This window comes from Myxocyprinus asiaticus, chromosome 34 (genome assembly GCF_019703515.2).
Source record: "Myxocyprinus asiaticus isolate MX2 ecotype Aquarium Trade chromosome 34, UBuf_Myxa_2, whole genome shotgun sequence".
In the NCBI taxonomy this organism is placed as follows: domain Eukaryota; kingdom Metazoa; phylum Chordata; class Actinopteri; order Cypriniformes; family Catostomidae; genus Myxocyprinus; species Myxocyprinus asiaticus.
The window spans coordinates 42,491,127-42,515,475 of record NC_059377.1 but is presented as its reverse complement, the minus strand read 5'-3'; the positions used below and the strand labels follow the sequence as shown (position 1 = coordinate 42,515,475).

Sequence of the window (24,349 nt, the reverse complement as noted above, 5' to 3'; positions counted from 1 at the left end):
GTTTTCTTTTGATTAGGGAAATTACTACACAAGCGTGTCATTTTGTTATTTGAACAGCTGTGTTTTAAGTGTTGTTCGGACACTGCAGCCTCTCGTTTCGGAGGGTCAAAAAAACAAAAACACATACTGTGAACGGATTGTCCATATTTTTAATTCAAGAGTGTAATTTAGGATTACAGGCTCACTAATGTCACCAGTTGTGTTGCATTTAGGCAGATATTCCAGTCAATTTCTTCTAATAATACCAGATAGGCTACAGCATGTGTTCATGTATAATATTTCTTGATAATTAAAAATCAGCACAGCTATACATTTTCGGATGGGTTATTTACGTGTGACGTCAGAGTTTACGCACCCATCTCTGGGATCTCTACAGACATCCTTTATCCTGTGCGAATCGAAAATAACATTACAAACGGCCGCGGTAACTGTTGGATACGGTAAATGCATTCAGTCTGACTAGAAATGTATAAACCGTATCCCCTCCGGAGATCAAAATGAATGAGCAGAATGGGGGATATCAATAGCACAATCCCCCCGGCAAATCGCACCCTGCTTGTAATGATAGTAATACCAACATGCACATGTTTCAGTGCATGTTTGTGTGTGCGTCTGCATGCATGTTTACTTGCTGGTCTCTTGAATAAGTGCGATGGCAATGAGAATACGAGTCCTCAAGAAGATTAACGCCAACAGCAGAATTGCTTCGACAATACACAGAATAATCACTACAACAGACAGACAGACGAGAGAGAGAGAGAGAGAGAGAGAGAGAGAGAGAGAGAGAGAGAGAGAGAGAGAGAGAGAGAGAGAGAGGTATAACATTACAATATATAAATTAAAGATGCATGACAATGCTAATTGTCAAAAATGACAGAAATGTGAAATGACTCACAGAATGCCAGCCAGGTGTCTCGCACCTGCAGATAGACTTTAACATTAGAGGTGAAACCCACATTACTGAAGGTCAGGTTCGAGTTAGCCAGCGACTGATATTCATTATAACAGTACCAGATCCCTGACACAGAGAGAGAACAGACATGATTAGTACAATCTACTGACATTTGGTTATCATCCATACAATATACAGAAGTAGGCAGATATAATTCATTAATCGTTTGTTAACCTTGAAACCACTGAGTTTATATTTGTGCTGCATGACACCTAATGAGTGCACTTAATGAGTGTGGAAAATAAATATATCACACAGCTGCAGATTTGCAGAAATTGGCGTTTGTGGTTTTTGAGCAGACTGCTATTAAAAAAAAAGGTTTACAAAACTCACCAAAAGCGCCCACCACCAAAACCCCGACGATGAGCACCCACACCAGGATGGGCGCCGTGAAGCGCAACAACAGCAGGAAGAGAACGCTCACCACCATTGCAATGACCAGACCACTGAACGAGAGAGAGATTTATTATGAAAACCAAATGAGAGATTTTACACTATACCGACAATATAAGATTCGACAACTTTATTATCAAGAAAATATCAAGCTGTACTCAAACACATGCATCTGTCTTAATCTAAAGAGGAATATGACTATTACTTCAACACTAGGGGTGACCAATAATAAATACATAATGATGATAATAATAATAATAATAAACAAATAAAAGAGCTCCAATCATGCTACAATCCACTGCTACAACTTCAAATAAACAAATCACCACTAAAGGGCAACAAATAATAAACAATTTCATAAATAATAATAATGATAATAATAATAATAATAATAAACATACAAACAAATTACTACAAAATAAATTATAGTAAGAATAAAAAAAAAAAAAAAAAAAAAAAAGAAATAAAATAGCCCAACTTATGCTACAATGCACTGCCACAACTTCAAATAAATAAATAAATAATAATAATAATAATAAATAATAATACCCAAAATAAACAAATTATAAATATAATATTATGAATAATCCACTGTCACAACTTCAAATAAAAAATCACCACTAGAGGGCAACAAATAATAAACAAATGCATTAATAATGATAATAATAATAAAACAAATAAAAAATATGATAATATAAAAAATAACAAATAAACAAATACAAGAGCCCAACTCATGCTACAATCCACTGCCACAACTTCAAATAAACAATAAATAAAATAATAAAAATACAAAAATAATAATAATAAATAATACCAAAAATAAACAAACAAATTAATAATAATAAAAAAATATGAATAATCCACTGTCACAACTTCAAATAAATAAATAACCAATAAAAAAAGAAAGAAATCATCACCACTAGAGGGCAACAAATAATAAATAAATAAATAATTTTATAATAATAATAATAACAACAACAACAACAAAACAAAATATGATAATATAAAAAATAAACAAATAAAAGAGCCCAACTCATGCTACAATTTACTGCCACAACTTCATATAAACAAATAAATAAAAAATAAAATAATAAAAATAAAAAATAAAACTTACGCTACGATCCACTGCCAAGATTTCGCAAAGTCCTCAAAGATCCTCAAGCCGACATCTTTGGCGTTAAAACCGTTTGCCAGGTCACTGTGGATAGAAGTAATGATGACCATAAAATCAAACTTAGAGTCAACCAGCACCAAACAAAAATATTTGCTAAACACAAACTATCGCTTCCCATAGTCAATGCCAACGATCTCCTTTGTAAAGCTGTTATAACTTTACAAAGATCTTCTAAATGAAGCTCAAGTGATCTGAAAACAACCAACATAAACAAACCTAAAGCTAACACAGTATAAGAACACTACATGAACGCTACCTGCGCCACGCAGAGACACAATTAGACACAGAGAAACAAAACAACAGAGACAGAGACAGGTGATCTGAACATTAGCAGACAGACAGATAGACAGACAGACACTATCTGTCACTCACTTTGATGCACCTGCAACACTGCCAATAAGAGAGACACACGTCATTATAGCACGTATGTGTGTGTGTGGCACATTTCATATTAATGGCCGATACCTCTTTAAAAAATTGTTGAAAACAGAAATTGTTTATCCATTGATAAGACTCTCTGTAGATTCTGAATCAACACAAGGAGACTAAATGAGTATTTCGTTGTCTGAAGGGTTGTGTTTTATATACACTATATTGCCAAAAGTATTTGCTCATCTGCCTTTAGACACATATGAACTTAAGTGACATCCCATTCTTAATCCATAGGGTTTAATATGACGTCGGCCCACCCTTTGCAGCTATAACAGCTTCAACTCTTCTGGGAAGGCTTTCCACAAGGTTTAGGAGTGTGTTTATGGGAATTTTTGACCATTCTTCCAGAAGCGCATTTGTGAGGTCAGACACTGATGTTGGACGAGAAGGCCTGGCTCGCAGTCTTCGCTCTAATTCATCCCAAAGGTGCTCTATCGGGTTGAGGTCAGGACTCTGTGCAGGCCAGTCAAGTTCTTCCACACCAAACTCGCTCATCCATGTCTTTATGGACCTTGCTTTGTGCACTGGTGCGCAGTCATGTTGGAACAGGAAGGGGCCATCCCCAAACTGTTCCCACAAAGTTGGGAGCATGGAATTGTCCAAAATCTCTTGGTATACTGAAGCATTCAGAGTTCCTTTCACTGGAACTAAGGGGCCAAGCCCAGCTCCTGAAAAACAACCCCACACCATAATCCCCCTCCACCAAACTTCACAGTTGGCACAATGCAGTCAGACAAGTACCGTTCTCCTGGCAACCGCCAAACCCAGACTCGTCCATCAGATTGCCAGATGGAGAAGCGTGATTCGTCACTCCAGAGAACGCGTCTCCACTGCTCTAGAGTCCAGTGGCGGCGTGCTTTACACCACTGCATCCGACGCTTTGCATTGCACTTGGTGATGTATGGCTTGGATGCAGCTGCTCCGCCATGGAAACCCATTCCATGAAGCTCTCTACGCACTGTTCTTGAGCTAATCTGAAGGCCACATGAACTTTGGAGGTCTGTAGCGATTGACTCTGCAGAAAGTTGGCGACCTCTGCGCACTATGCGCCTCAGCATCCGTTGACCCCGCTCTGTCATTTTACATGGCCTACCACTTCGTGGCTGAGTTGCTGTCATTCCCAATCGCTTCCACTTTGTTATAATACCACTGACAGTTGACTGTGGAATATTTAGTAGCGAGGAAATTTCACGACTGGACTTGTTGCACAGGTGGCATCCTATCACAGTGCCACGCTGGAATTCACTGAGCTCCTGAGAGCGGCCCATTCTTTCACAAATGTTTGTAGAAGCAGTCTACATGCCTAGGTGCTTCATTTTATACACCTGTGGCCATGGAAGTGATTGGAACACCTGAATTCAATTATTTGGATGGGTGAGCGAATACTTTTGGCAATATAGTGTATATATATATATATATATATTTATTTATTTATTGGTTATATGAATGTCTCATTAAAACTGAATTAGAAACTTTTCACTTTTATTTTTGGTACATTTAAAAGGCCTTTTATGTTTAGATTTGACCGTTTTAGCCTTCAGACCCAAACTTACAATATTAAACTATGAAAATACATTGTAAACATACTGTAATTACTATGTGTAAAACTATGATAATCTAAACAAAGAGTGAAATAAACCATTTCATTATTTGTGTGAAAGTGATTTCTATAAATGTTTCATACATTTCGACTGTCCCACAGTTTTGCCATCATTTCCACCACACCAAACCATTTTGCTCCTAATAAAGTTTGTTCAAAAGTTAGTGTACTTGAACAAGTGGACAAAAGTGTGAGTGAAGAGCATGAGATGAAATATGAGATAAAACAAAGAAAAATCAAGAGAAATATCAAATATTTTTATTGGCTGTAATTTCCAATCAAGCTGTAATTTTGCCAAATTTATATAAAAAAAAAAAAAAAAAGATTTAATTGTATTTAGGATATATCAAATATAAACAATGAAATTAGCTATAGCAAGGAGTCATTTTATTTGAAAAAGGTTAAAAATATAATTTCCATCAGCGTCATTTCCAGCACAGAAATCTATTAAACCTTGAAGCTTGGATGGGCCCGCCAGAAAGTTTTTTTTTTTTTTTTAATTGTCAAAATATTAATAACTACAGTCTTGACAAACACAAGTTAGGTATTGTTTGAAAGCTTAGAAGTTTTACTTTTCAGTGCATGCAGGATTTATGACCAAAACTGAACAAGTGCTTTGAAATTTGCAGACAAATCAGAATTGATAATTTTCAGTTTTGATAATTTGTAAAATATTGTGCATGGTACATATTATTGTAATCAATAAAAACATCAAACTGATCAAATAGCCATGTAACATATGTCATCAGAAAGCTCTCAAAGAGTAAAATATAACCAGCCTTTTACTCACAGACAAAAATATAGTGAGTAATAGCTAAGTACATGTGTTTGACATTTATGATGGTGTTGCTTATATGCTGCATTTTCACTTATAACTTTATGAAGTATAAACGGAACATAAAATATCACATACCATTACTTAGAGGAGGTGATTATCTTTCAAATGAGCCCACACACAAGATAATCAGATGCATAGATCATTAGATAATCCACATGAAGCACAATGTTACATATGACCACCAGGAGATGGTGCCAAATACATGACACAGACTCAATGATGACTCAAATGACACAGAATGAAACTCATTCTGTGAAATCTCATTACTAAAATCATGTCTGCATGCTATGTAAACCTTTAGTCACTGTTGTGTTTGCATGTGAAATTAGTTCTTATGTACAATTATTATGTTTTATTTGTTTGGAGAGGCTTTTGGACACTATGATAAATAATTTTTGTAATGTTATAACTTTTGATTGCTTTGTTGGATCAACACAAAACTTTTCTCAGATACAGGTGACATGATTGGGAACAAAACAAAAGCAGTTTTTCGGAGCCACCTTATTTACACCCAGAGACATATAATGTTAAATCAGAAAAATAAGAAAAGTTTTCAGCAGTTTCTTAGGCTAGAGAGTCTCAGAATGTTTCATAATCTATATTATTTAAAAATTGAAAAAGTTTTCTTTACAGTGATACCAAACACTTGACCCGTCTTGTTTTTGTTTTGTTTTTTTTAAGTTATAAGTCTTTAATTTTGGGTATTCCACAGACACAAGAGATCTTTAAAAACGCCTTCGGAGCTTAAAGGGTATAAACACAACACAGAATTTGAGATGTGCTGGAAATGACACTGTGGTGCAAATTTTCGTGACTTTCAGAAAAATAAAAATGACACAGTTACTGGATGATAACCTCAAATATCAGCCGATTAATTGGCCAGGCTGATGTATCAGTTTATTACAAGAGTGTAAATCAGGATATGATTGTAAGCGTGTGGTTTAGTAGAGGTGTGTATATTGTATTAGTGTGTGTATTTACCCAGTCGCGTTCATGATGGCGGTCACAGTCTGATTCACACTTGTGCCTGGAAAGCTGAAGTTTGAGGGAATGTTACTCGGATTAAACGCATTTCCTCCAAAACTGGGCAAACATCTTCCCAACACTACAGAGACAGACAGAGAGAGAAATTCAGTAGTGTTTTGTTGAATAAAACTGAGATGAGGATATTATTTATCTATTTACAAATACAGAATATCTGCTGTCACTCACCAGAAGTTGTTGGTGTGAAGAAAAATGGACACAACTCTTTATTTATGATATCTACAGCTTTCTGAGAGAACACGAAGATGAAGAGAGATTGAAAGTGATAAAAAATAAAGTAGTTTCTTTATTAGATTACGTGTTTGTTTCTTTAGACAGATACTCACATATTTTGTGCCTTGCAGTTGAAATGATGGAACACAGAATTCCTGTTTGAAATAATCCGCTGGGTTTGCACCCGGTAAATAGGCGCTTGGAGACAACATCCAGAACTCAGACGGACACGACTTCACACAAACCTACAGGAAACACAAACTAAACTGTTATTCAGTCTTTAGTATCTCTGTGAATCTGAGCACAGTTTGACACATTGTTGAGATCTCTTCTGAAATGCATGAGAGATTAGTGGAGTATTTTTCTTAGGAGAAACATCTGAGAAACAGGAGACTTCAGCAAATGGATGGATGTAATCTCATCGTTGTAGGAGAAACAGTTGAGACATTAGAGAGATCTCATGTGTGATGTGTTTCACACACCTGTGTGGTTGGACACTGGAGTCCCTGTAGAGCTGCGGCCATGATGTTTGTCGCTGTGGCACACTTGAGGATGTCAAAATATAGGACATTAGGCTTATCTCTGAGAGAGAGAGAGAGAGAGAGAGAGAGAGAGAGATTAAGAAATTTAAATCAATAAAAAGCAACTGCAAACTTAAAACATTTACATTTAGTCATTTAGCAGACAAATACAAAAAATCTAGAAAGTAAAGCTCTGAAAAGTCCTTTGTGATTTGAGTTCTCGAAAACAGTTTTTCATCATCTGTCGGTCACAAAATAAATGTGTCGCAGTTCTGTTCTGATCGTGAAGAACAGAGAAAAACAATGAAAAATGAAAACCAGATAGACAGAGACAAACTTGATGTTGACTTCACTAATTCTTGTCTGAAAGTGCACACTCTTATTAAAGTTTAAAAATTAAAGGTTTTACAGACCCAACAGTCAGATGGATGGATGAATGAAAGAAGAAAGAGAAAGACAGAAGAGAGAGCGATAGAGAGAGTGACAGAGAGAGACAGAAGAGAGAAAGAGAGAGCGCAATGGAGAGTGAAAGAGAGAGAGAAGAGACAGAAGAAAGAAAGAGCGATAGAGAAAGAGAGAGAGACAGAAGAGAGCGATAGAGAGTGAGAGAGAAGAGAGAAAGAAAGAAAGAGACAGAAGAGAAAGAGAGAGAAGAAAGAAAGAGACAGAGAAGAAAGCGATAGAGTGAAAGAGAGAGAAAGAGACAGAAGAAAGAGAAGAAAGCGATAGAGTGAAAGAGAGAGAAAGAGACAGAAGAAAGAGAGAGAGCGATAGAGAGAGAGTGAAAGAGAGAGAGAGACAGAAGACAGAAAGAGAGAGAGCGATAGAGAGTGAAAGAGAGAGAAAGAGCGATAGAGAGAGAGAGAAGAAAGAAAGAAAGAGAGAGTGATAGAGAGAGAAAGAAAGAAAGAAAGAGAGAGAAATAGAGACAGAAGAGAGTGAAAGAAAGAGACAGAAGAAAGAAAGAAAGAGAGAGACAGAAGAGAGAAAGAGACAGAGAAGAAAGCGATAGAGAGTGAAAGAGAGAGAGAAAGAGACAGAAGAAAGAGAGAGAGAGCGATAGAGTGAAAGAGCGAGACAGAGAAGAAAGTGATAGAGAAAGAAAGAGAGCGCAATAGAGAGAGAGAGAAAGAGAGAGAGACAGAGAAGAGAGAAAGAGATAGAGAGAGTGAAAGAGAGAAATAAAGAGACAGAAGAAAGAGAGAGACAGAGAAGAGAGAAAGAAAGAGAGAGCGATAGAGAGAGCACATTGTGTGGGTTTGTTTTAGTCTTATGAACAAGTTTATGGTATTTAAAAAACATTATTCCAATCAGTTCAAAAAGTCGTAGCAACTCAAGTCAGAACAGTCTGAAGGGGGTCACACACCGGACGCGTCTGGCGGACGACATGGTGCGTTCTTAAATTAGAAACAACTGTTTTCTATGAATGTACGCACACACATCTTCTGCTGTTTACAGATGATACTGCCGATAAAACGAAGATATCATTCAGACTGGACAAGGAATCGGTTCTCTTGCCTCTAAAAATGCACATTGTCCAGGGGAGAGCGTTTTATATAACCTGCAGCAGCGCTTAATGCATCATATCTTCACTCTCTGCCTGGCAATGGATGACGTGAGCTCCTCTGTCTTCACTCTCATTGGTAGTCGCTTGCGAATGTCGCTTGTCATTTGCATAAAGCTACAATTTTCTCAGCTTGTCTAGTCGCTGCCCACAGCGATCTCTGTCGCCAACGTGTCGCCGGAAGTCGCTGTGCTCTCGTTGAAAATTATATGGGTGAAGATATAAAATCCTGAAGCAAAACCAGTTGAGAATCACTGCACTACAAAAACCATCAGACGCCATTAAATCTCACTTGTTCACTCCGAGCCCACAGAACATTCCCGTGGAGTTTCTGGGATACAGCACATGCCGAGGATCTCCATACAGCCAGGCTACAGGAAACAAACACATTTCAGTCTGATTTTAGGTCTCATATGAAACATGTCAAATAACACATTTGGCATTCAATGTCAACGAATATAGTTAAACTTCTAGTCCACTCAGAGGCCAAGATATTCAATGAAATAACAAGGGTGGTGCTTGAACTGAAAATTAGACTGAGGTATCAGAGATCAACAACAATCCTCAAGTGTGTGTGTGTTTATTTGGCTATTCTTTAGGGACATAATTGTCTTCAGAAGTGAGTTAAATCTGTCCAAACCATTGGGGACATCCTAAAAGGTAAAAATGATTCATGTAAATAGTGTTTTTGTTTAAGTTTTCTTTTTCAGTCATTCTAATCAGCTTTATATAAATCAACAGTCTATATTATGTCCTCATTTAGATAGCCAAGTAAACGTGTGTGTGTGTGTGTGTGTGTGTTGTTTATTTACTGGGTTTGTCCACCCTCCAGGATTAATTTTATTGTTGAACAAACACAATGCTCTCAGTCAATCCAAAATGTTATTGAACCTCAAACCTGAATGTTTAACAAAGAAAAAGTGAGTTTTGTCTTTCTCGGGGGAATATATAAGTGTGCACAATTATTAGGCAAGAATTTCTCCCAACTCAATTGTTTATTCTCAGTTTTTAGAGTAAGTGCAACAAATAAGTAACACAAAACGACAATTAAATAACATTTTTAGCCTTTCAAAAATATTCAGTGACCAATATAGCCACCCTTCTTTTCAATAACTGCCATGAGTCTTCCATCCATGGAGTCTGTCAGTTTCTTGATCTGTTCACCATCAACTTTCACTGAAGCAGCATCCACAGCCTCCTAAATGCTGCCCAAAGAGTGTATTGTCTTCCCTCACATTTGAGAAGGGCCCACAAGTTCTCAGTAGGATTTAAGTCAGGTGAGGAAGGGGGCCAAGTCATTATTTGGGCATCTTTGTGGCCCTTGCTGGCTAGCCAAGCAGTGGAGTACTTGGATGCATGTGATGGAGCATTGTCCTGCATAAAGATCATGGCCTTCTTGAATGCTGAGGACTTCTTCCTGTACCACTGCTTGAAGAAAGTACTTTCCAGAAACTGGCAGTAGGTTTGAGAGTTGAGTTTCAGTCCATCTTCAACTCGAAATGGTCCACCTACCTCATCCTTAATCATAGCAGTCCATACCAGTACCCCTCCTCCACCTTGCTGGCACCTGACTCGAAGTGGTGCCCTGTGTCCATTAGTGATCCAGCCACGGGCCCATCCATCTGCTCCATCAAGAGTCACTCTCATTTCATTTGTCCATAAAACCTTTGAAAAATCTGTCTTCATGTATTTCTTTGCCCAATCTTGACGCTTCAGCTTGTGAATATATTCAGTGGTGGTCGTGTTTCAGCCTTCTTGACCTTGGCCATGTCGCTGGAGCACTTGACACCTTGTACTTCTGGACACTCCAGGTAGGTTGCAGTTCTGGAATATGGTAGCATTGGAGGATAATGGGTTCCTGGTAGCTTCACGTTTAATTCTTCTCAAGTCTTTTGCAGTTAATTTGCGCCTTTCCATCTCCATGTGTTTTTTGCGCCCCAGTTGACTATTCGCAACAAAGCGTTTGATTGTCCGGTGGTCACGCCTCAATAGTTTAGCTATTTCAAGAATGTTGCATCTGTCTGAAAGGCATTTTACAATATTTGACTTTACAGTGTCAGTTAGATCTCTTTTTTGGCCCATTTTACCTGAGGTAATGAAGCTGCCTAATAATTATGCACACATTGATATAAGGTGTTAATCACTTTCGCAACACCCTCCCTCATTACACAAATACATATCACCTGAAAATGATTGAGTCCAATAAGCATTCAAGTTTATATGGTTTGGAGTTGGAAAATGTGCATGGAAATAATGATAAGATCAGAATCACTTGCCTAATAATTGGGCACGCAGTGTATTTTACAAAGTGTCACATAATCCCATGATCTCCTGCCCCACTCCTACTGTATATTTATTTACACGTTGCACATGTAAAGGGGTGCAGCATGAGTTACATTTCTATACAGCTTCAGAGGCAAAGTAAATAATACCACACACACACACATGCGCACACGTGGACACATACACACGTGCACGTGCAGAGTAGAGACTAAAGTGAGTGACAGACAGACAGGACAGACAGACAGACAGACAGACAATCAGTGTTGGGTATGTTACCAAAAACAAAAAGTAATCCACTACAAATTACTAACTACTTCTCAACATTTTGATTAATTTACTGATTACTTCATTGGAAAAGTAATCACATAAATGTTTTTCTTTTTTTGGGGATTTTCTCCCAATTTGTAACGCCCAATTCCCAATGCGCTTTTAAGTCCTCGTGGTTGCGTAGTGATTCGCCTCAATCCGGGTGGCGGAGGACGAATCTCAGTTGCCTCTGCGTCTAAGACTGTCAACCCGCGCATATTATCACGTGGCTTGTTGAGCGCGTTGCCACGGAGACGTAGCGCGTGTGGAGGCTTCATGCAATCCACCGCGGCATCCGTGCTCAACTCGCCACGCGCCCCACCGAGAACGAACCACATTATAGCGAACACGAGGAGGTTACCCCATGTGACTCTAACCTCCCTAGCAACCGGGCCAATTTGGTTGCTTAGGAGACCTGGCTGGAGTCACTCAGCATGCCCTGGGATACGAACTAGCGAACTCCAGGGGTGGTAGCCAGCGTCTTTACCACTGAGCTACCCAGGCCCCCCCCCCCCCAAGTAATTTTTGTTACTTTCTAAAACACTGTTTTTCCACTCAACAAATTCAAAATAATGTCTATTTTTTCCTTGTTCATTGTCACACATCTTTCAGCTGTAACAGAAACGGAAACAGACGACCATATGAATATATGAATTCACATTTTAACTATTATACATAAATAATATTTTTTTTTAAGAAATATTTGTAACCCAAGTAATGTACTTAATAGTAATTACTTTCATTGAAAGTCAGTAACTGTAATCTGATTACAATCATTAAAAATGTAACGACTTACACTACTTTTGTGCCTAAAAGTAATCAGATTACATTGACTAATTACTTTATAATCTGATTACACCCAACACTGCAGACAATCATTAAGACAGAAAGAGGCACTGAGAAATGGAGCAACAGATGAAGAAAGAGCAACTTACCGAGAATTCCTACCACCATGTAACCGGCGATGACCAGCATGAACAGAACACAACATATGATGTCTGTACAACTCCTACACAAACACAAAGAATGAGTTTACAAACACACACACACACACACACACACACACACAAAACATGGTCACAAACATGTCTAGGTCATAATTAAGCTCAAAATTATTATAATTTTTTGTTATTTTGATTTAGAAATTATATTTGGAATTAAGAAAATGAAGTCGGTTTTACAACCTTTGCATTGTGTCATTATTTTCGTGACAATTAAGCACTTTTCCCCCCAAAATTCTAATTACTGTAATACAACAAATAAACAATGATATATTTAAATAGCAAAGAACTTATATAGAGTGTTGGGTAGTAATGGACTACATGTAATCTAGATTACATAAATGTTTTACATTACATTTTGTATTGTGTGTAATCAGATTACAATTACTTTTTCATGGATTACTTATTGATTACAAAGGAGTGCAAATTGGTTCTTAATACACGTAAAATTACTTTGTAATCCGAAAGTAATCAGATTACCTTAATATTGTAATCTAAAAGTTTACGTTAGAATTTTATTTATTTTATCAGTATCAGATTACATTTGAAATAAAACACTGTTTATACATCATGGTCATATTTGTTGTGCTGCCCTTTAATTTATGCCAATTTTAAAACAAAATAATTCTACTCAAATAGTTTGCTTTACTGTAATACAGTATAAAAATACAGTACTAAATGACAAATAAGAATACAAACAAAATGAAAATAAATCATTTGGACGCTTTGCAATAATGGGAATTATGAACAGGGCTTAATTATCATGAAATAATAATAATAATATAATTTATTAAATATAATCCACGTTTAAAATGTAATAAACACACAAACACTAGGACTGGGTATCAATACAGATTTCGCTATTTGATTCCGATTCACACAAGGTCTCGATTAGATTCGGATACGTTTTGATTCACTTCAGAGTCATTTGGGTGTATTTCATCTCAGTTAATGCTGTAGATTATACAGGGAAAGTCATGGTAGACAAGGAAAATATTAATTAAAAGATTAACAACAAGGCCCAAACTGCAGTTCAATTTCTACTTTTAAACAGATATAATAAATCAACACAACAAACACTGAAGTAACCTTTAAAGTAGAAGTAAAAGATCGATCTTGGGATCTTATGAATCGATATTGAGATTGTTCAAATGAAGATCACGGTTAATAGGAAGATTTATATTAATACCCAGCCCTACATACAGCAGAGCCATACGGTGATGTATACACACCTTTTGTGAATGGGGCCATTAAATGTGGGGTCATATTGAGCCGGTTCACCTGTAATAACAAACACAGATTACATCAGTGGTCAGCACCCTGAACTGCTGTTTGTTTGTGGAGTTACGCAATGGAAATTCTGAATCAGATATTTAATGACTCTTCCTTTTATGGACAGGGTCAAATTTGCATTTGCTTTATTTTGTTTGGAAAAACCAGTTTGGCTGGAACTACTAATCAAACAATAAAAGTGTGTGGCTTCTGCTTACATTATTTTTTGCATGAAATTCTCAATGGCAAAAAACAGGAAGTTGAAATACAACATTTCCATGAACTTCAAAACAGTGAGAAGCTCAAATGTAAAAAGGTATCGTACACAAATACCAAACCAAGTGACAACTTACTGTACTCAAAACTTTATAGTTACTGAGATATAACACTTGTGACAACTTCCCACTCCCAGTGTGACAACTAGCCCCGGTATTTCAATATTATTTGTACATCAGACCTTTGTTTTGTTGGACAAGAAAAACTAGCTTAATACCATGTGACCCACATTCAGTTATCGACCATTGAAAATGGGTAAGATTTATGGCTGGAGCCACTTTGAGAGCCCCATATCTCTGCGATTTAACCATATAGGGCCTAAAAATATGACAATACCAAAAGAGAAGTTTGTTTTGAACCAGAATCTAAAAGGATATTAAGATATCTTTAATACTTCTGGAGTTATAGGCACTCCAACTTTGGAAAACGACACAAAAAAAGTGTTTTTTCCCGATGTTTGGACTCACACCATTGGCATATAATGCAACAGCTGGAGCTAAAGTCAACTGATTTTAGTAATACATCTACCTATCTCTGTGTAAAAATAAAATAATGATGCTGACACCTTTCTAAGATTATTTGTTTTACCTGTAGTTTTGCTCCAAAATCATATGCGAAAATTGTCATTTTGACCCCCTCTACAAAATAATGGATTAATCCATCGCATTTAATATTTTGGCTTTCGGCATTATTTATGTTTTTCTTTCACTAGTAAAAAAAGATATAATTTTTTTGAGCTGGGGACCATTGAGTCGACACGAAACGACCAATGTAGTTTCCTCAATTAACATCTGATTAAAACTGCATGCATACCTAAACATCAGTCAGCAAACTGAGAGGAGCCTGGGTAGCTCAGCGAGTATTGACGCTGACTACCACCCCTGGAGTCGTGAGTTTGAATCCAGGGTGTGCTGAGTGACTCCAGCCAGGTCTCCTAAGCAACCAAATTGGCCCAGTTGCTAGGGAGGGTAGAGTCACATGGGGTAACCTCCTTGTGGTCACTAATGTGGTTCTCGCTCTCGGTGTGGTGCGTGGCGAGTGGTGCGTGGATGCCGTGGAGAATAGCGAAGCCTCCACACGCGCTAGGTCTCCGCGGTAACGCGCTCAACAAGCCATGTGATAAGATGCGCGGATTAACGGTCTCAGATGCGGAGGCAACTGAGATTCGTCCTCCGCCACCCAGATTGAGGCAAGAAATACATCACATCACACTACAGGACATGTCACGTAAACTATCCAAATGCTAAAGTTCTGCAACATGTATAACCCCTCTGGCTAAATGTCACTTTTCGATTGTGTGTCTGTGTTTCTCTGTTGCTGGTGCCGAGAGGGCTTTTTGCCTGGCAGCTTCAGTGTTTGTGTTCGTTTCTGGGACAGTTCCACCTCTAAAAGACTAAATTGTGCCCAAGACAAAAAATGACCAAAATGGCAATTGCGAGTGGGGTGGCCAGGCTTTGGTCCATGGTTCCACGACCACCCCTGGCCACACCCTAGCTCCACCACTGCCTGTGTGGCCAGGGGTGGTCGTGGAACCATGGACCAAAGCCTGGCCACCCCACTCGCAATTGCCATTTTGGTCATTTTGTCTTGGGCACAATTTAGTCTTTTAGGAGGTGGAACTGTCCCTGTACAACCGCAACACACAGGAGACTTAACATGTGCGCACACCAAGGTCGCTGCACCTCTCCGTCCCGTGTCACTGTATCCACTCCCCTCCGTTTTTGTATCCACGTGCCTCCGCTTTCTACACCAACCACCACCATTCCCCCTTACTAAAGCAAGAAAATTTTTAACCTTGTCACAACTTGATTTCATTGCATTCTATCCATTTAAATTTGTCAAAAGGAAGTTCACTCAATCCATTTGAGTTGGGACTACATGAACAATTTTGGTAGTGTTAAATGTAGCATTGATGAAACTGGGCAAGGGATTTACATTTCCCATCAGGTTTTGCATGGGACTTGATAGGGAAAGAAAATGCTCACTAGTTATTACATAAAGAAATAAAGATTAATTTGAGTTAGTGACATTTATAATTTTGTTGGGTTGACCCAATTCAACTAGGTTCTTTCTACACAAAGTGTTTGTGTTGAGATTACACTGTCATTTTAAGTTAAGAAAACTTATGTCAAACCACTGTCCACGATTAAATCAAGTTCAGCATAAAAGCTTTTTTTTGAGTGTATAAATGGAGATAGAGACAAAATAAGCAAGAGAAATGGGATCATTTGAATCTTATTTGAATGTGAAAATATGGACAAACCTACTGTGTAAGAACTCTTTCAAACAGCACATATTTCAATCAAACACAAACAGTGATCAGACATCATGTTCTCATGCAGAAACTATCAGTTTGAGTTATTCAACATATCCTGAAAATAACACTTGTCGATCAGGACTATTGTTGTGTTTGACTGGATCTTCCTGGAGTTTAGGATGTTTCTCATGCTTTTGTATATCAAGCAAGACTTTTTATTTCCACTTTTATATACAGTTGTGCTCAAAAAATTAAGGGAACACATAATCATCACAGTATAATACCAAGTCAATTAAACTTCAGGGATATCAATCTATCCAGTTAGGAAGCCTAAGCGATTTGGTGTTTTGGTGCAAATGAAAGTGACAACAGGTGCGCTGGAGAGGCAACAGCAAGACAACCCGCAAAAAGGGAATGATTCTGCAGGTGGTAGCCACTGACAACTGCTCTCTCCTTATCCTTCCTAACTGATTCTTCTCTAGTTTTGCGTTTTGCTAGTGTCCTTGTCACTACCGGTAGCATGAGGAGGTACCTGCAGCCCATTCAGGTTGCACAGGTAGTCCAGCTCCTCCAGGATGGCACATCCATACGTGCCGTCGCAAGAAGGTTTGCTGTGTCTACCAGTACAGTCTCAAGAGCATGAAGGAGATACCAAGAGACGAGCCGTTACACGAGGAGAGCTGTACAGGGCCACAGAAGGGCATCAACCCAGCAGCAGGAGCGGTATCTGCTCCTTTGTGCGAGGAGGAACAGGAGGAGCACTGCCAGAGCCCTACAAAATGACCTCCAGCGGGCTACTGTCAGGAACAGACTCCATGAGGGTGGCATGAGGGCCCGATGTTCTCTAGTGGGACCTGTGCTCACAGCCCAGCACCATGCAGCTTAATTGGCATTCACCAGAATTGGCAGGTCTGCCATTGTTGCCCCGTTCTCTTCACAGATGAGAGCAGGTTCACACTGTGCACGTGACAGACGTGAAAGAGTCTGGAGATGCCGTGGTGAACGTTATGCTGCCTGCAACATCATCCAGCTTGACCGGTTTGGTGGTGGGTCAGTGATGGTCTGGGGAGGCATATACTTGGAGGGTCGCACAGACCTCCACGTGCAAGCCAACGGTACCCTGACTGCTGTTAGGTACCGGGATGAAATCCTCAGACCCATCGTCAGAACTTACGCTGGTGCAGTGGGCCCTGGGTTCCTCCTGGTGCAGGACAATGCCCGGCCTCATGTGGCCAGTGTGTGTAGGCAGTTCCTGGATGACGAAGGCATTGAGGCAACTGACTGGCCCTCATGTTCCCCAGACCTGAATCCAATTGAGAACCTTTGGGACGTTATGTATCGGTGCATCCGACGCCGCCAAGTAGTGCCACAGACTGTCCAGGAGCTCACTGATGCCCTGATCCAGGTCTGGGAGGAGATCCCCCAGGACACCATCTGCCATCTCATCAGGAGCATGCCCAGACGTTGTCAGGAGTGCATAAAGGCACGTGGGGTCCATACACACTACTGAGTCACATTATGAGTTGCCGTGATGAAATTCACGCAAGTTGGAACAGCCTGTGATTTCAATTGTTTACTTTGATTTTCGGTGTGAGTTTGAATCCAGCCCTCAACCGGTTGGTGATTTTGGTTTCCATTGACCGTTGTTACGTCATTTTGTTCTCAACGAATTACACAATGTACAGTAAAGATTTTGATCTTCAATATATTTCGTTCATCGAGATCCGATGTGTGATTCAAGTGTTCCTTTAATGATTATTTATAAGGGCTGCCAAAGATAAGTTGAGACAAAATATGTTTATCATTGTTACATTACACATTAATTTGTTAATATTAGTACTGAAAATGCATTAGGTTTCATAACAATGACCAATATTTATTTTAACAAGGATTAATAAGTGCTGTAACAGTATTGTTTATTGTTAATAAATGTTAACAAATGCAACTTGTACATTTTTACCATATTTTATTATCGCATTAATAGATCTAGGTTCATGTTAATTTATGTAAATACCAATTTTCATTGTTGCTCATCATGCATTTTTTAATGTTACCATCTACAACTTTTTATTTAAAAAAATGTATTAGTATATATGTTAAAAATTAAAATTAACTAGGATTAATAAATGCTGTAACAGTATTATTCATTATTAGTTTATGTTAAATAATGTAGTTAACTAATGTTAACAAACAACCTTATTATAAAGTGCTACCATATTTTATTACAGCATTTATAGATCTTGGTTAATGTTATTTTTATGAAAATACAATTGTTTAATGTAAGTTCATGTTAGCTCAAATTGCATTTACTAAAATGTTAATGCATACAACTTTCAGTTTGAAAATAGCTTGAAATATGTTAGTTTAAGCTAACCAATTTTAACGAATACTTCCTGAATCTGTTTTATTGTGTTTATGGTCATTATAACGAGCAAGTTTGTTACATATTATTTTGTATTCTTACCTTAAAAGAGGAACTGAATGTACTACATTTGTGAAAGGATCAAATATATTTGTCCAATTAAGCCACACTTAAAAATATATGAATGCCTTTGCATTAAATAAAATATCAAAACAAGTGTGATTTATTTTAAAGATCGCACAAGCACACTTTCCAAGCAAAATGTTTGACAAAGAAGTTTGTTAGGTTTAAAAATATTAAAACAATAGATATAGTGTTGAGAACGAATACAAAAAAGCATTGTGATATTGTATAGTACTTTTTTGTTTGCGGTTGTCACTCCTGTAAATAACGAACCTCAAAACCCATATATAGCTGCCCTTAATAAACCTGTACACTAGCTTTAATCTTTGATCCTAAACATTCATCTTTCCTGTAAACACATACATGAGTTAGGAAAGATTAGTAAAGTGTAAACAATTAACTTCTTCATTAAACTCAAGGTACACAGTACACATACTGCAATGGAGGGCAAATCTACACGCGTCAAATACTGTTCATGAGTAATAATGGAGGAAGCCTTAATCTGACCACATAACAAAAAAAGCAGGAAATTAATTCTTCAAAGCACCTGAATGATTAATGTGAGCTGAAACCCACAGGCGAGAGTTTTAAACCAGGAAACACTTAAGAAAATAAACCACAACACGAGGGTGGCGATGTCTAATATTAATAAACTCTGTGGTTCATTTACAAAGGCACAGTCACATATTAATTAGCTAAAAAGAGTGTAAATAATAAATAAATGTTAGATTAAGCACAGAATAGATGTTTTTATACCTTAAAAAGGTATAAAGTGAATTCCCATGACCTTTACAGTCATTTGTACGGATGAGGATTAGGGCCAAGTAAAAATTAAAAATAAAAACATCGAGATTAAAGTCATTATAATGCGAGAATTAACTCGCAATATTTTGAGAAAAAAAGTTGAAATAAAATGTTGAGAATAAACTCATTAAACTTTGAGAATAAAGTCGCTGTGTTTCGAGAAAAAAAACTAGTTACAATTCAAGAAAAAGTTGAAATAAAATGTTGAGAATAAACTCATTAAACTTTCAACTTTTTTCTCTCTAAATATTGCAAGTTAAATCTTGCATTATAATGACTTCAACCTCGAGATGTTATCATTGTTTTTATTTTTTCTTGGCCCTAATCCTCTTCCGTACATTTGTGATTTCTGGATAAGGATTTTTTTTTAAAAATAAAAGTTGATTCAGACAATTTAACTAATGAATCATTGAAAAGAATCGACTCAAAAGAACTGAACATTACTATGACTTGCAAGCAATATCTAGCTGTTGAAATATTTTATAACTTTAAAAATTAAAGTTTTTAATTTTTTTTATAACTTTTTTCCCTCCCTGGGAATTTATGACTGTAGCTTATGACCATTTTAAAATGTCAATATTTTGCATGACTGTGAGAACCCTGTAAGGTAAGAATAAAAAGGAGACAATATTCTGACGACAATCATGTCAGACCCAAGACACAAGTTTCTCTACCTCACTATGGACAATCCAGTATCATGTTACGCTAATCACAAGATCAGTTTTTTGGCTTTAGGACGCTGATGTTCAGAACACGATAATGTTCAAGGCGTGTGGATGGGCTGAAGAGTTTATATGTGTTCACTTGCTCCGTTTGACATGTAAGAAAAGGTTTACAGTAAACCATAAGATCACACACAAGATAAATGTAAGACGTTTAGGGGTAGGGTCAGTCTGTACTGTAGTGATTATAATTAGCTATATAAAGATAGTGAGCTTGTTGAACAAGTGGACAAAAGTGTGAGTGAAGAGCATGAGATGAAATAAGAGACAAAAATGTAAAAAACTGATTGGCCGTCATTTCCAATCAAGCTGTAATTTTGCCAAATTATGTAAAAAGTGTGAAAATATGATTTAATTGTGTGTATTTAGGATACATCAAATGTTAGCTACAAATTAGTCTTAGCAAGACAAAGGAGTCAGTCATTTATATTTGAAAAAGTTTAAAAATGTCATTTCCATCCACGTCATTTCCAGCACCGAATCCTGTTAAACACAATAGAGAACTTGAGATGTGCTGGAAATGACACAAAAGACATACATGTGTCATCCTGTGATGCATGTACACACACTGTTGGACATTGTTTGTAGACAAATTAAATAAACTAGTGACTATGAAAAATGTTTTATTAAGACTTCACTTTCTAGAAGTCATAAACGTGCTCTGAGAGTCCAAAGTTGAAGACACACCCATATTTAAAATTCTAAAAATGGGTCTATGGTCATAAGAAGCTCTTTATAAAAACAATAGAAAGTCCTGGTTTAGATACCCAAGCAAACGTGAGTGTTCATAAAAGTGTCTTTCTTTCAGGAAACGATTTGCTCAGTTAAATGGGCCAATTAAGTGATTAAATGTTGGCAGTGTCTCAATGTGTGTGTTTTTGATTATCCGTTTGTTCCTGGTTAACAGGCTGGTTACCCAGTGACCGAGTCTTATCTTCAGCTCGCTCTTACTGACGTGTACTGAACTGACGAAGACCGGGAAGAAGAAATATCTGTTTGTTTGGCACACAGTACAAACCCTGATAGTAAACATCTAACAGGAAGTGGGTGAAAGACCAAATGTAATTTGATTATTAAATTTCCTGAAAAAGGTGCGAGAGGTGTTCACACCACCACACTAATGTTTTGTGCTAGTCTGTACTTAAGGTGTCTTAAGGACTTGTTAGATGTTTCTATGAGGTTGCTAGGCTGTTCTGTTTTTTTCCACTCATTTTATCATCCATTAGGTGAAAAGCTGCATGTTTTGAAGTGTATTTCATGTCCGTAGCACAAACGCTCCAGGACGAATTTCACACTGAAGTTGAATAGTTAGTGTTAGAGGTTTGTTCAAATCACTAACACCAAGTATGTGCAATAGAAGGCTTATAAGTAATGCCTGACTGAGCAAAAATCACTAATAAGTAAAAGAACAGCGACAGAAAGAAGTTTTGACTGCTCTGTGAACCTGTTAACCAACCAGAGCGGTGATTTCAAGACTGGAAGAGAATACACTTGAGTCATCAAAAAATGATATGATCACATTGCAATGAAACGTTCAAAAGAATTCAGACGTCTAACGGATGGTGTTCATTCGACGTGATTTTTACTGCTTGCACAATTAACGTATTTTAAATGAGCTAAAGCAACACAATTCTTATGCATTTGGTCTCAACTTAATTCAACTGTGTACAATACATCTATAGGGTGGCCCAAAAAAACAGGGCCACTATGTTTGATTGCTCCTTTCTTAAAAATGCATAAAGCCGTTTGCGCAATTTTTGGCATACTTTTTGTAAACAACAAAATGATGCCACTGTGATGTCATTGTGAGCAACAATTTGCTACAAACAAATAAATAAGTAAATCATTTGGCCCAAAACGGGGCCACATGGCGAAAGAGAATCACGTAAGTTTGTTGCCATTGAAAACGTAGCTAAATGATACACTTATTTATTTGTGGCAAGTTGTTGCACATGATGGCATCATCATGCTCATTTTGTTGTTTACAAAAAGTCATAGAAGTATGCCAAAAATCACACAATTGCCTTTGCACATATCTTAATGCATAATCTAACATACATTGCGGCCCCCATTTGGGGGGGGGGGCACCCTGTATGTTTACATAATCCAACTGTGTTGCAACTATGTGAATAATATTTGTTGCATCAATGTATTGCTGAAACCAGGGATTTCTAGTTACCAGCAAGCTTTGCATGTGACTGGATTGGGAGTTACATTTTTAAATTTTGTGTTATTTTAATATATTTCTATATATGCAAATGAAAAGAGTGGAGCTAATCGTTAGTTTGAGGTTGGGTACATTACTAGCAAAACATCAGAGTGTATTGCTTTTCTAGCAAAGCAAATTCTGAGGGATCATCAGTATAATGACTGTTTAGGGATCTGTAACCTTTCAGCAGCACCATATATATTATACAGTACAAAAAGATATGCATATAATATGCTAATGTGTTTGTTGCTAGCTAGCAACTAGCTCCAAGTTTCAATAGAGTTATTTGAACAAATTAAATTTAAGTTAGCAAGGTTAACTCATTTATTTACATATTAACATTTATTTAGGTTTTTGATACACCAAGTATTTGAGTAGAGCCTACATTTTAATATCATATCCAAAGAAACTCATTTTCATTTCAAACTAAGCGCGCTTTTGTTTAGCTCCCCGTTTGTTTGGCGCCTCCATGCATTGCATATGAAGTTTTTGCGCCTCTTACTGACCATCTAGACTGTGTTAATTCCCTGTTAACCTCTAAATGTGACTTGGAGAATAACCTTAATTGTAACTATCATTTGACGAACTATTTGGTTAAAATGAGTTTGCAATTTAAAGAATTTAAATCAGAAGTTGATACCGTTCAATAATATGGATCAAAAATATCTGAGTCTCATACAGAATATTTTAAAAAAGTTGACACACTTCCCTCTTTTCTGTTGCTCAAAGGAGGTGCACAGGAAGAGATGTGCCGAGACATTTGTGAGGATACTGAAACTATGTTGACCATGAATGTTCTAATGGTCCTTTGTTCTATGTTGTGTTTGATCTCAGGATCCATTGTGACATCATAAACGGCGCATCTGATCTCAGGATCCATTGTGACATCATAAATGGTGCATCTGATCTCAGGATCCATTGTGACATCATAAACGGCGCATGTGATCTCAGGATCCATTGTGACATCATAAACGGCGCATTTGATCTCAGGATCCATTGTGACATCATAAATGCCGCATCTGATCTCAGGATCCATTGTGACATCATAAATGGCGCATCTGATCTCAGGATCCATTGTGACATCATAAACGGCGCATCTGATCTCAGGATCCATTGTGACATCATAAACAGCGCATCTGATCTCAGGATCCATTGTGACATCATAAAGAATGCAAGTGAGCTCAGAAACCATTATGGCATCACTAAACCACCACAGGCAATGAATTCTCAGGAGCAGGTTAAACCCAATAAATATTATAGGGATCACACTCCAGTCAGAATGAGGTGCACTGAATGATCAGGGAGGTTTGAGTGTTTAGTTCTGTTTAACTGAAGAGCCAGAGCAGTTTCATTACAAGGTCAACCTTTATAAAACAAGCCATTGTTTGCAAGAGCCTCTAAATGAGGACATACCATAGACCTATATTGTTTTTATATAAAGCTATTTATAATTATTACAGACTAACCCTAACCCATAACAAACATTACTGAAATCTTAACTACAACACTGTTCACTTTATTTAGGCTTAAGTTTTCCATAACCGAGAACGTCTATGTCCCCAGAGGAGATGTAGATCACTTTTGGGTTCAATTTTGTAATTTAAAAACTAAACCCAATTAATCAGTCACTCACTCCCCAACTCAGTTATTATTTCCAAAATTGCCAAACATCTCTATTGATGGAAAACAAACCCACAAATAACCTTAATGTCAAGTATTATAAAAATAATAATAAATAAATAAAACGAATTTGAATAAAGCAGGCAAAGACTACATGAACCACCTGTTATTAAAGATGCGTAAAATATTTCAAGTAGATACTCTCAACATACTCAGAAATACTCTCTTACCATACTCGGAGCTGTTTTGCTCTTCCTCCTGTCTCTTTCTGCCCATCTCTTCACTTTCAGTTCATCTGTTTAAAACATCAAAACCTCTGAAGTGATCTCGAGCTGTTTTACTCGCGGATCTGCTGTTGTTGTTCAGTAAATCTTTGTTGGAGT

At 37.4% G+C, this 24,349-nt stretch overlaps 1 protein-coding gene across 1 annotated transcript in view; it reads right to left on the bottom strand.

The window, feature by feature from the left end:
• The window catches only part of LOC127425231 (choline transporter-like protein 4), a 33,634-nt gene extending 9,285 nt beyond the window's left edge, over window positions 1–24,349 (bottom strand). Inside the window, exons 1-12 of the mRNA XM_051670971.1 lie at window positions 24,197–24,349; window positions 13,554–13,602; window positions 12,256–12,329; window positions 9,024–9,102; window positions 7,129–7,228; window positions 6,760–6,891; window positions 6,602–6,662; window positions 6,371–6,494; window positions 2,460–2,543; window positions 1,286–1,398; window positions 896–1,018; window positions 629–728 (exon numbers count right to left, since the gene is read on the bottom strand). Coding sequence (XP_051526931.1) covers window positions 629–728; window positions 896–1,018; window positions 1,286–1,398; window positions 2,460–2,543; window positions 6,371–6,494; window positions 6,602–6,662; window positions 6,760–6,891; window positions 7,129–7,228; window positions 9,024–9,102; window positions 12,256–12,329; window positions 13,554–13,602; window positions 24,197–24,242 — 1,085 coding nt within the window. The 5' untranslated portion in view covers window positions 24,243–24,349. The remainder of the gene's footprint in view (window positions 1–628; window positions 729–895; window positions 1,019–1,285; window positions 1,399–2,459; window positions 2,544–6,370; window positions 6,495–6,601; window positions 6,663–6,759; window positions 6,892–7,128; window positions 7,229–9,023; window positions 9,103–12,255; window positions 12,330–13,553; window positions 13,603–24,196) is intronic.